The 11,461-nt window shown below is 41.0% G+C and overlaps 1 protein-coding gene across 3 annotated transcripts; it reads left to right on the top strand.

Annotated features, from left to right (window-relative positions):
* Window positions 1–2,412: 2,412 nt before the first annotated feature.
* On the top strand, window positions 2,413–11,224 carry MRPS12 (mitochondrial ribosomal protein S12). Of its 3 annotated transcripts, XM_030219699.1 has the most exons (4): window positions 2,413–2,519; window positions 7,765–7,857; window positions 10,469–10,579; window positions 10,751–11,224. In XM_030219699.1, the coding sequence occupies exons 2-4, from the start codon at window positions 7,812–7,814 to the stop codon at window positions 10,879–10,881; spliced, it is 288 nt and encodes a 95-aa protein (XP_030075559.1). In that variant the 5' UTR covers window positions 2,413–2,519; window positions 7,765–7,811; the 3' UTR covers window positions 10,882–11,224. The 3 variants fall into 3 exon arrangements, with proteins under 3 accessions (XP_030075559.1, XP_030075557.1, XP_030075558.1); XM_030219697.1 differs by having other exon boundaries at window positions 2,414–2,519; window positions 10,469–11,224; XM_030219698.1 differs by lacking the exon at window positions 2,413–2,519 and adding an exon at window positions 2,682–2,748 and having other exon boundaries at window positions 10,469–11,224.
* The last annotated feature ends 237 nt before the right edge of the window (window positions 11,225–11,461 follow it).

The following is an 11,461-nucleotide window of genomic DNA, read 5'->3' as shown; positions in this document are numbered from 1 at the left end:
CTAAAAAGATCTTGGCATCAACTATGGACCAAGGATTCACAACTCAAGTTCTTGGGACACACTGGGCCCGATCAAGTTTTCAGGATACCCATAATCAGGGGCAGCCCAAGGCAATCTGCTGCCTGAGGCAAATGATGAGATCCCCCCCCCCCCCACCCCACCTCCTCAAAACTACAACCAGAGAGTAAGGAGGTTGGGAGTCATAGAAAACAATAAGGGGTCTGTTTACTAAGCTGCGCTATCAGCTTCTGCGCATTGCCAACAAAGCCCATTCAAAGTGAATGGGCTGCGTCGGCGATAGTGCGGCTAAGTAAACTCCAGCGTTAAGCAATGAAGTTTATTAAGAAATCATGAAAATACATATACGAGTCATATATTTATATATTATATGCACATAAAGCCTAAGTCAAACAGTCTGATGCATCAATCCACACACAAAAGAAAAATGTCCAGTCCATTCTACCAGTTATATCATGGGAGCACGTAGATGGATCTGGGAATTTAAAAGTCTGTCCTTTAATGATGCCACATGTTCAGAAATCATAGCCATAAGTATAAATAGTTATTCAAATATTATCACATGCATACACCAGAACAGGCATCCATACACACTTTGCAAAAGTAAACAACTTCTACCGAGTATATCCAAAATGTAATTTTCATGTTCTCATTTCCATCTTCCAAAATTCTAGACAGCAGATGTACAGATCAGTAGGACCCAAAGCAGTCCAAAATAAGTAAAAAGTCAGAAACAACACAGTTTATACCCAAATGTTCAACCACCCTTAGGATTCACCTTTGGGTTTAAAAAGCAAAACCATGTGCATGCAAGGACTGGATAAACAAATTAAAACAAAGTTTTAATTTGGAGGAGTGGCCTAGTGGTTAGTGCAGCGGACTTTGATCCTGGGGAACTGGGTTCGATTCTCACTGCAGCTCCTTGTGACTCTGGGCAAGTCACTTAGCCCTCCATTGCCCCAGGTACAAATAATAAGTACCTGTATATACTATGTAAACTGCTTTGAATGTAGTTGCAAAAACCACAGAAAGGAGGTATATCAAGTCCCATTCCCTTTCCCCCCTTAATAGGTAATACTACCAACAATAATAAAACAGTGATGGAATAGTCACATAGCAAGCAGCCTGAACCAACAGATTTATTTTCCATTGAACATAATTTACTTTGTATGAACTTGGCGGCTAATAGTGTGCTGAACTGGACAATGTTGGTACATTTAGAATGACTCTGGACAGAACTTCTGCATGAAGAAAGCCCCTCATTATTCAATACCTCTCTGTGAAATAGTAGTAATAAAAACAAGGCAAGTGGATTTTTATAATCTACAACTACATTCCACAAAACAAAAGCAGCAAGTTCCCAAATAGCATTATTATTATTTGTTACATTTGTATCCCACATTTTCCCACCTATTTGCAGGCTCAATGTGGCTCACATAGTACCCTACAGGCGATCGCCAATATCGGTATGCACAAATTCATAAGCTGCACAAGCCGAAATGCTTGAAAATATAAGCAAGAATGTGAGATCAAATAAAAATGCTACCAACAATCATTGTTGCTGACTCTGTGGGTACTTGATTGAGCTCCCCCAATATTGAGAAAATTCCTTGTATGTGTCCAGGGAGGGGTTATTTCCATTGAGCTTTCCACCCCCAATAATTCTGAAAAGGTGGCTTCTATGCCAACAATAAAGAACTAACTTCCTGGCTTCCACTTCTCTCCTCCTTCATTCTTTTTTTTTTTTTTTTTTCATTTTTAGAAATTTTTTATTACATTTTAATAACAGGGGTAGGAAATACAAATTACAAGGGCAAGTGAGTAGTGGTTTAGGTGGCAGAGCAGGTGGTGGGAAGCGGGGCTAGTGGTTGGGAGGCGGAGATAGTGCTGGGCAGACTTCTATGGTCTGTGCCCTGAAGAACACAGATACATATCAAAGTAGGGTATACACAAAAAGTAGCACATATGAGTTTATCTTGTTGGGCAGACTGGATGGACCGTGCAGGTCTTTTTCTGCCGTCATCTACTATGTTACACCAAAGAAAATCTGCGGACAGGTAACAGAGGGAGGGAGGGAGGAGGAGGATAGGGGGGAAGCAATTTGTGAACGCATTCAAAGCAAAACCTGCAATTTACACTCGAGTACTATGTAGTACCATGAGACCAGCATCTCCCTTCATCCTCCCTCAACCCTCTTTCACCGAGTCTACCTTTAAGTTTGTTTCAAAAGTCGACGGGCCGCGATTTACGAGCACTGCCCTGCTACCAGCCCGACATCTTCACTCTTTACAGTGTGGATGGACTACTGGAGCGCTCCCAGTCCCCAGGTGCTTTGTCATCCCGCCTCCTCCTGGTTTCATCCAACCTCCTCCTTGCATTGGTGGCTTGCTTGGCGCGGCTTCCGGTCCCGCCCCCTGATGTCAGTTCCTGTTCCGGAGCAGAGCCGCCGGCACTGGCAGCCTACCTGCGCCAATAGAGAAAAGTCCTTGGACCCTGTTGTGGTAAAGTTTATCTTCTTATCTTGGGTGACAGCGACCGGGAGGGAGGGAACGAATCGGTTGCGGCATCAGGGCCGGTCTTAAGCCGAGGCGACCGCATAGGGCCTCGCGCCTTAACTCCACCTCCTCCCCCCCCCGGCCCCGCCTCTGTTCCACCTTGCCGAAAACACACAAGCTTTCTTATTATATAACAGATGCCTCAAAATTAAATGCAAGACAACAAGTTCCACAGGTCACTGCTAATCTGACATATACAACTTTCACAATCTTATTTATTTATTTATTGCATTTGTACCCCACATTATCCCACCTATTTGCAGGCTCAGTGTGGCTTTCAGAGTGTTGTTATGACATAGTCATGACAGGATCTTAGATACAATCAAACATATAAATGGCGAGTGACCGACTCACTCGCAAATGCGCAGTAGAGACTTCCCTCTCTGTCTCGCCCCCGCGTCAATACGTGATGACGGGGGGGGGGGGGGGCGGGACAGAGAGGGAAACTGCGCCGCCGAGGTTGCTACCGCTCCCCCCCCACTCGGAGTCGCCGCCACCACCCGGCCCGGGCCCGCTCTTCCCTTCTGAACTTACACATCCATTCGCCGAACGCAGCAACGCACATCAGCTGAGCTGCAGTGAGCCCTTCCTTCTTTGCCTGTGGCCCCGCCCTCCTGTGACGTAACGTCAGCGAGGGCGGGACACACACAGGCAGAGAAGGAAGGGGCAGCTCAGCTGATGTGCGTTGCTGCGTTCGGCCAATGGATGTGTAAGTTCAGAAGTGAAGAGAGGGCCCCAGGTGGAGGGGTGGCGGCGGCGGCGACTTCGAGGGGGGGGGGGGAGCGGTGGCGACTTCACGGGGGGGAGGGGAGTGGTGGTGATCGCGGGGGGAGGAAAACCTCAATACCAGCCTGTTTTTACGGGCTCAACGGCTAGTTAGTAATAAACAGAGATTGGGTGAGGAATTAGAGAAGAAGGTGTTAGGTAGGGTAATGTCCTGAGGTGTATTTTGATATCTGGATGGGTTGGTGTGGTGATTTTGTGTCGTTTAGGTTCTCTCTGTAGTCTTTGTTGAAGAGATGTGTCTTCAAAGATTTGCGAAAGTTAATTAGATCATCCATGGTTTTCAGGGCTGTGGGTAGTGCGTTCCATAGCTGTGTACTCTTGTACGAGAAGGAAGTGGCGTATGCCTGCTTGTGTTTAAGTCCTTTACAGCTGGGGAAGTGTAAGTTGAGGAATTTGCGGGCTGATCTTTTGGCGTTTCTGGGAGGTAGGTCCACTAGGTTTAGCATGTAGAGTGGGGCATCTGCGTGAATGATTTTGTGTACGGTCGTGCAGATCTTGAACTCAATGCGTTCCTTGAGTGGGAGCCAGTGAAGTTTCTCTGTTAAGGGTTTCACACTTTCATATTTGGTTTTTCCAAATATGAGTCTGGCTGCAGTATTCTGGGCTGTTTGGAGATTTTTAATAGTCTGTTCTTTACAGCCAGCGTACAATGTGTTACAGTAGTCCAGATGGCTTATTACCATTGACTGTACCAGGGTACAGAAGATGTTTCTTGGGAAGAAAGGTTTTACTCTTTTGAGCTTCCACATTGAGTAGAACATCTTTTTCGTCGTATTCTTCACGTGGGTGTCGAGTGTGAGGTTTCGATCAATAGTGACTCCAAGAATTTTCAGATTTTCTGAAATAGGAAGAGTGCAGTATGGTGTGGTTATGGTGGAGTAATTGTTTGTGTTGTATTGAGAAGTGAGTACGAGACATTGAGTTTTTTCTGCATTGAGTTTTAACTGGAATGAATCCACCCAGGAGTGCATGATTCGGAGGCTTTGGTTGATCTTGTTAGTGATTGTTGGATTCGGTTGCGACCAAAGAAGCCAAATAATCTGAACAGGGCGGCACAAATCGGATCGGAACGTGTCAATGTGCCAGGAATCCATGAACGAGAGATGCTGGGATGGTGTTTTTCTAGCGTTGGCCAGAAGTGTGCAGCCAGGAGGCAGGACGGTGAGCGTTCGGATCCCTTGACAAAAATCTCTCCACTAGCTTTGAATTTCCATCTCGGCTGTTCCCGTGTTCTGGCTGTAGAAAAAAAACTAGAGATGTTTCAATAAACAGGAAGTTTGACGCTGCTTTTAATTCCTAACTTGTCACCTGCTCGTAACCTTTATCTTGTCTTCCTCTCTTCAATAATCCCTTCCCTATGTGTCCTATCTGTCTGTCCAACCCTTATCCCATATTGTCCTGTCTGTCTGTCCTGATTTAGATTGTAAGCTCTTTTGAGCAGGGACTGTCTTTTCTTCATGTTAAATTGTGAAGCGCTGTGTACGACTGGTAGCGCTATAGAAATGATTTGTAGTAGTGGTAGGAAGTGCTGATCGGCAGCGAACGCCCGCTGGAACAGCGAGGAGACCGACCTGCTGCATGGTAGCATCACTGAACGAGGAAAAAGGGGTGGAGGTGTTTTTAATTCCTGAAAATTTTAGTGTTAGAACCAAAATACTGGTGGGAACGTTTATGTATAACTCAAGTTCTGTTACTTGGCATACTCAGTTCTGTCCAGTTAGTTTTTACTGAGAACATATTATCTTTTAATCCTCTGATTGAAGTAATCTAGTTACAACAAGTATATCTGGCTCTCTTCTGAGCACAGAAATTTGAGTGGTAATAGTGGGAGAAGAATAGAGATATTGCAGAGGTATTAGATCCCCAAGAGGCGTGATGAGTAAATGAAAAATAATCTTAAAAAGTGAAAGAAATTCAGAGAAATAAAGAAATGGCTTCCACCCCCCAGAGGACATCTTAATTTTTAGATATAATTCTACGCAGCACTTCAAAGATAGTTTACAGTGAGGGGCATGGTCAGCATAAATTTGCAGAGATGATTCTTGAGGTCATCTGCATTTTAACTTTGTTTTGTAAATATCTGTTGTGTCATGTGTTTTTCATGTGTGATCAAAGTGCAGTGTTCTGCTAGTGTGTAGTATTTGCAGCCCTTTTTGTTTTGGTTTTTTTTTTCGTTAGGTAGTGTATTGGTGTTTTAGAGCCTGGTGTAATTATACTGCTGAAGCAAAGAAAACAGTGGAAAACAAAAAAGTCCTCTCTCAAGTGGTGTCTTCTTAAACAAGGTCTTTATTGCAAAACAATTAAAACAACGACCCGACACGAATCGTGTTTCGGCCGTATAGGCCTGCGTCAGGGGTCTATAAATAAACATAAATACAAATCAATAAACGAACATTTAGATTTCATGTGAAACATACTGAAATAAAAACATATATATATATATCGATAGTGAAGTTTATGCAGCAGTATCCTGGATTTGGTATGTGACAAAATTTAGTTTGTGATTTAGTTTTATGTGGAAGCACCCAGCGTCTTCAATATAGGTGAGCCCTAAGTTTTAAGCGGCGATTTCATACACTTTGTTTTATGGCTATATCGGATGGGTGTTACTTTTTTAATAGTGCCTCCACAAGCGCCCATAGATATATAATTTTGGGATTAGAGATGTCAAGGGTAACTCTTGAGTATATACAAATAGCGGCGTGTATTAATTTTGGAAGCGTTCAATTGTTTTCACACAATAGGTACATTTTGGTACGTTTTCCAAATACAGCATATGTGTCTTAACTTTTAGCTGAAGGACCTCTTGGCAAAGTTTACTTATGCCTCATTTTTATTTTGATTTTTTTGATTTTTTTAACTTTTTCAGAGTTCAATACTGATTACCTTCATATCTTTATAGTCTGGTGATTTATTATTGCATCAGTATGTGCTCTGCCTTGTCCTGTTATATTAATGTAGGTCTGCAGGCTGGGCTACGTTTATGGAAAATTGCTTTGAAGTCACATGCCCGGTTTCACCATGCTCCTCTCTCTTTCTTTTTCTTCTTTTTTATATACACATAATTACATAAAATTTTAATAAGATTTTAACACATTCCATGTGCTTTCATTTACAAATTTTCATTTGTTATGCAAAAATATTAACACACATTTTATTGATCTTTTGGTTTTATATATAGATCTGTGACCTTTCTCATACTCACTATATAATGATTTTATTCATTTGCAGTTCGCATCTACATATTTTGTTCCTCTGGTTTCTGTATTATTTATTTGTCTTTTTGTTGTTTGGTGCTAATAATTGTAGAGATGCATATACATCAATATTTGCTGTTTTATTAACACTTATGATTCACAATCCCCTCTTTCTAAATGTTTCAATAATATGAATTGGATGTTCAAGAAATATGGATATATGGTTCTGGGTTATATTTATATTTATTTGATAACATTATATGAAATTTGTTTTTTGTTATCTCTTTATCACAGAGCATTTCAATTTGCAGAAATTTGACCAGTACTTTTATCTACATATTCTCTTCCTTGATTGGAAGTGAATAGGTATGTTCCTCTATGCATGTATTTTTAAACCTCATTTTAAAAGTCTTTCGATATATATATATATGTTTTTATTTCAGTATGTTTCACATGAAATCTAAATGTTCGTTTATTGATTTGTATTTATGTTTATTTATAGACCCCTGACGCAGGCCTATACGGCCGAAACACGATTCGTGTCGGGTCGTTGTTTTAATTGTTTTGCAATAAAGACCTTGTTTAAGAAGACACCACTTGAGAGAGGACTTTTTTGTTTTCCACTGTTTTCTTTGCTTCATTGTTCTTCTGTGGAGAGAACACCTTCTGTGTGTGTTGGCGTGTAATTATACTGCTGCCTTTCCATGCATAAGGTTGTAGCTCGTCCTGTCCTTGGAATTAGTGTTGTTATGGTTTTGCAAGGTTATGAGTGTGTTTTTGCACAAGTTTGTGTATAGTGTTTTGCAGTGGAGAGATTGTGTGTTGGCCTTACTGAAGTGGCACCAAAACATCAGAAAGGGTGTAGAGCCTAAATCATGACACACTACTACCTCTTGAAGGATCTACATACATATGGTTGTTAATAAAAGGAGCTCATTTGTTGCTTGTATCATATATTTTAAAACAATTTTAATACCTTGGGGTGGAGCTAGGTGGGGCGGGGCTAGGGTAGGTGGCGCTAGGTGGGGGGAGGGGTAGGATGGGGGCCCCACCAAGTTGGTCTGCACAGGGCCCCGCACTTGCTAAGACCAGCCCTGTGCGGCATTGATTTGAATCGTGAATTGGACAGCAGTAGTTTATATGGACTTGAAATGGAGAGTCTTGCGGCTGTAACCAGAATGCTAATGAACGCTCTTTCCTCTCCACAGAGGTCTTCGGTACGTAATTGCTTGACTTTGGTATATACTTAAACAAAATGGCCAGCACTGTTTTTCTTCGGATGATAACACCCTGGAGATGGGGTAAGTGCTAATATTTAAATGCATTCTTTGCCTTTAGTTGACTACACGTTTTACATTTGAGAAGGTTCATTGTTATACTTTTAATCATGTACTTAACTAAATCATTAGAATCTGCTTCAGAGTACAAACTTGTGTTATCTTCAAATCACCACCACATGCTGTTAGAGACAGACATTAAGGCGTATTTTTAAAGCACTTACTTACAAAATTCCGTAGTATCTATGGAACTTTGTAAGTGCTTTGAAAATGAGCCCCGATGCCTTGTAATTAGTGACACATTTCAAGTGTGCCATCCTGGTCTTAACCACCTCAGACTGGGTCTGCATTATTGCACCTGTATTTCCCCAATGGAAAAGCTTATCAAAGGGGGAATCCCAGTGATCCAAGACTCTTGAGTTGTGTGGAAGTGTGAATCACAAAGGCATAGGCACCACCATTCAAAAACAATTGGAAGTGCTAAACTGTAGGTTATTCCTTGTAAGATAACAGCTGCTCATTTTCAAATACTATGTACTTTGAAAATGAGCCTCACAGTGTTCAAGCATGTGGGCTCTAGTGGGTGGGACTTGTGATTATGAGACAGGTGGGAATATTCTCACTGTTATTATGATCACTATAAAAATTTAACTGGGGCTTAAATGTTCCAGTAATCACACCTGACCAAAAATATGACAAATTAAAAAAATTTTTTGAATAAAAATATCTATTTAAATATGTGAAGTGTGCTACCTGAACAGGACAGTACCCACCAATCCCATCATCGCACACTGAAAATGATAGTCTATGTGATGGTTTTATTTGTTAATGCTGATACCCACAGAGATTAAAAAATGGTCTCTGCAGTTAGTCTCAGAAGCTGGCAATTTGCCAAATGGTGAGTAAACTCAAGGCCAATCACAAACTTATTTCAGCAAGCAAAGCAAATGAAGTCTTCCTTAGTTATGAAACTTGTCTGTAAAGCTTATGATTTCAGTGGAAGGGATCAAGGCGGTGAGTGCTCCACTGTGTTCATGAATGCCGACTGTGCTCGAATACAGTCAGGGTTTAGGAACACAGTGGAGCACTCGCCGCCTTTATCCCTTTCATTGAAATCATCGGCTTCACAGATAAGTTTCGTAATTAAGGAAGACTTCATTTGCATTGCTTGCTGAAATAAGTTTGTGATTGTCCTTGAGTTCACATGAACATTTGGTGATAGACCAGTTTCTAACGCTTTAACTGCGGAGACCAATTTTTATATCTCTGTGGGTATCATCAGCATTAACAAGACCATCACATAGACTTTATCATTTTCAGTGGGCGATGATGGTGATGGGATTGGTGGGTGCTGTCCTGTTTGGGTAGCACAAAGTTATGAGCACGTTTCACATATTTAAATATATTTTTTATTCAAATTTTTTTTCAATTAATAAGTTAACTTTAACACCTAGATCTTGCTTTTCTTGCTTTTTGTTTAACTTTTAATATGATAAGAATGACTAAAATGATCTGATAATCCAACTTTTTTTTGCTACCAGAAAGTGAACAATATAGACCCTGAAATATGTACATAAGAAGTGTCATATTGGGTTAGAATAATGATCCTTCATGCCTTATATCTTTAATTGATGCTTATATTACATATTGAAAATGATTAAAATATTATTTTAAAAAAATCCTTCAGTTCTAGCAACCTGCCTCTAACAGTGCTCAGTCCAGGTTTACCACTGCTTTTGACTCCTAACCACTACTCACTTGCCCTGTCCTTTATCCTCACCTCTTTATTCCCTTACCCTTATTGTTCTGTCTGTTTACCTGTCTTATCTAGAATGTAAGCTCTCTCTATTCCCGACGTGGGAGCCACGTTTCACTGATAACGCTTTCTCAAGGGAATGTAATTCCAATCTAATAAACAAACGGGAGAGATCTCTAAAGGAGCAGGGAGGAGCGGCAGTAGAGATCTCTCCCGTTTGTTTATTAGATTGGAATTACATTCCCTTGAGAAAGCGTTATCAGTGAAACGTGGCTCCCATGTCGGGAATAGAGAGAGGAGAAGAGGATTTTAAAACACAACCCACGGGGAATTATGGTGTAACCTCAGCCCAGCCATCTACCCAGAAAAAGATAAGTGAAGAAGTTTTAAAGACATTTTTATGAACTGTTAATTCAATACATATTGTTCTGGGTCTGCACAAGATTTATTTAATTAACAAGGAGAGGAAGGAAGGATAAGTGCTGTGATGTTTGGCAGCTGATGTCTTACTCCATGTTTATGGTAAAAGGCACTCCAGCACTACTGAGCACTGCAAATTAAAAAAGAAAAAATATACTTTGTGAATGAATTGATAAATATGCAGGATATTCTGGTGTAATTGGAAATATCTGTTAAAACTAACTAGGCCAATTGCTTTCACTATATCCTCTGGCAACAAATTCTATTGTTTAACAGTGAAATTGTTTTTCTCTGGTTTGTTTTTAAATTGCTACCGACGAGCTTCATGGAATATCTCCTAGCTCTAGTCCTTCTAAAAAGTTTGGCTTCTTTGGGAGCTTCATTTTGCAAACAAGAAATTGGGCTAATTTGCTGTCTTTGATTAGAGGAGTTAAATAATACTTGCTGATCTCTTTGCAGGCATTTCTACTGTCCCTCAGGTGCTCTTACCAAGGACAGGGTTGGTAGTGCAGCCTGGGTTCTGCCAGAATGCTTGTGGTATGACAACTCTAAACCAGATGCATCGCATGGGTAAACCAAAACGAGATCCGCCAAAAGTTGGTGCTACCTTTGGCCGTCCTCAGCTAAAGGGCGTGGTGCTGAAAACCATGATCCGTAAGCCCAAAAAACCCAATTCTGCCAATCGAAAATGTGCCCGTGTACGGCTCAGTAATGGCAAAGAGGTTATATGTTTCATTCCAGGAGAAGGGCACAACCTTCAGGAGCACAATATTGTGCTGGTGGAGGGTGGACGGACACAAGACCTGCCTGGTGTGAAACTTAAAATCGTGCGAGGAAAGTACGACTGTGCACATGTTCAAAAGAAGAAATAAGCATGCAGGAACCAGACTTCTGAAAAAGGGCATTTTTTTTTTTTTTAGTAAATTATAACTGTATCCAATGAATTCATGTTCTTGTAATTAATGTGAATGTCCTGAGTGAGAAGAAAAAGTGCTGAGTCTGAGCTATTTCTCCCAACCTCACCCATCAGTTTTACACAGACTTCAGATTACGTCCTTGACTGCTCACTTGAAAGGAACACAACCTGCCTTCCATTCGCACAATAACATGGATTTCTTGATGAGGAGCTGCTACTTTTTCTTTCTTGTTTATCTTTCACAGTTGTAAAGGATGGGAAAGAAATTAAGTGTCACAATAAAAGCCTTTGATTTCTTACGCGTGTCTCTGTCTTTTTCATAATGGATTGTTTGTGCCTGTTTCTACAGTAGCATAATAGATGACAGAAAGTAAAAACCAAGTGGACTGACTGCTCCTCATCCAAGTCAGGTTTTGTTGTTTTCCCCATCCTGAGTAGATGAACGTTTGAGTTCCCCGTGCATAATTTAGCCCGTATCACCAGTAGCTAACAAAACTGGCAGAAGCTCAAACTAAAGGCCACCAAGCAACAAAATA

Source organism: Microcaecilia unicolor, chromosome 11 (assembly GCF_901765095.1).
Source record: "Microcaecilia unicolor chromosome 11, aMicUni1.1, whole genome shotgun sequence".
In the NCBI taxonomy this organism is placed as follows: Eukaryota; Metazoa; Chordata; class Amphibia; order Gymnophiona; family Siphonopidae; genus Microcaecilia; species Microcaecilia unicolor.
This window is presented reverse-complemented; position numbering and strand designations above follow the sequence as displayed.

What these genes read in the sequence shown, in the direction of transcription:
- MRPS12 (XM_030219697.1), top strand. Translation starts at nt 7,812, where the DNA reads ATGGCCAGCACTGTTTTTCTTCGGATGATAACACCCTGGAGATGGG. An exon ending in GATAACACCCTGGAGATGGG is followed by an intron (nt 7,858 to 10,468) that starts GTAAGTGCTAAT and finishes ATCTCTTTGCAG; the next exon opens with GCATTTCTACTGTCCCTCAG.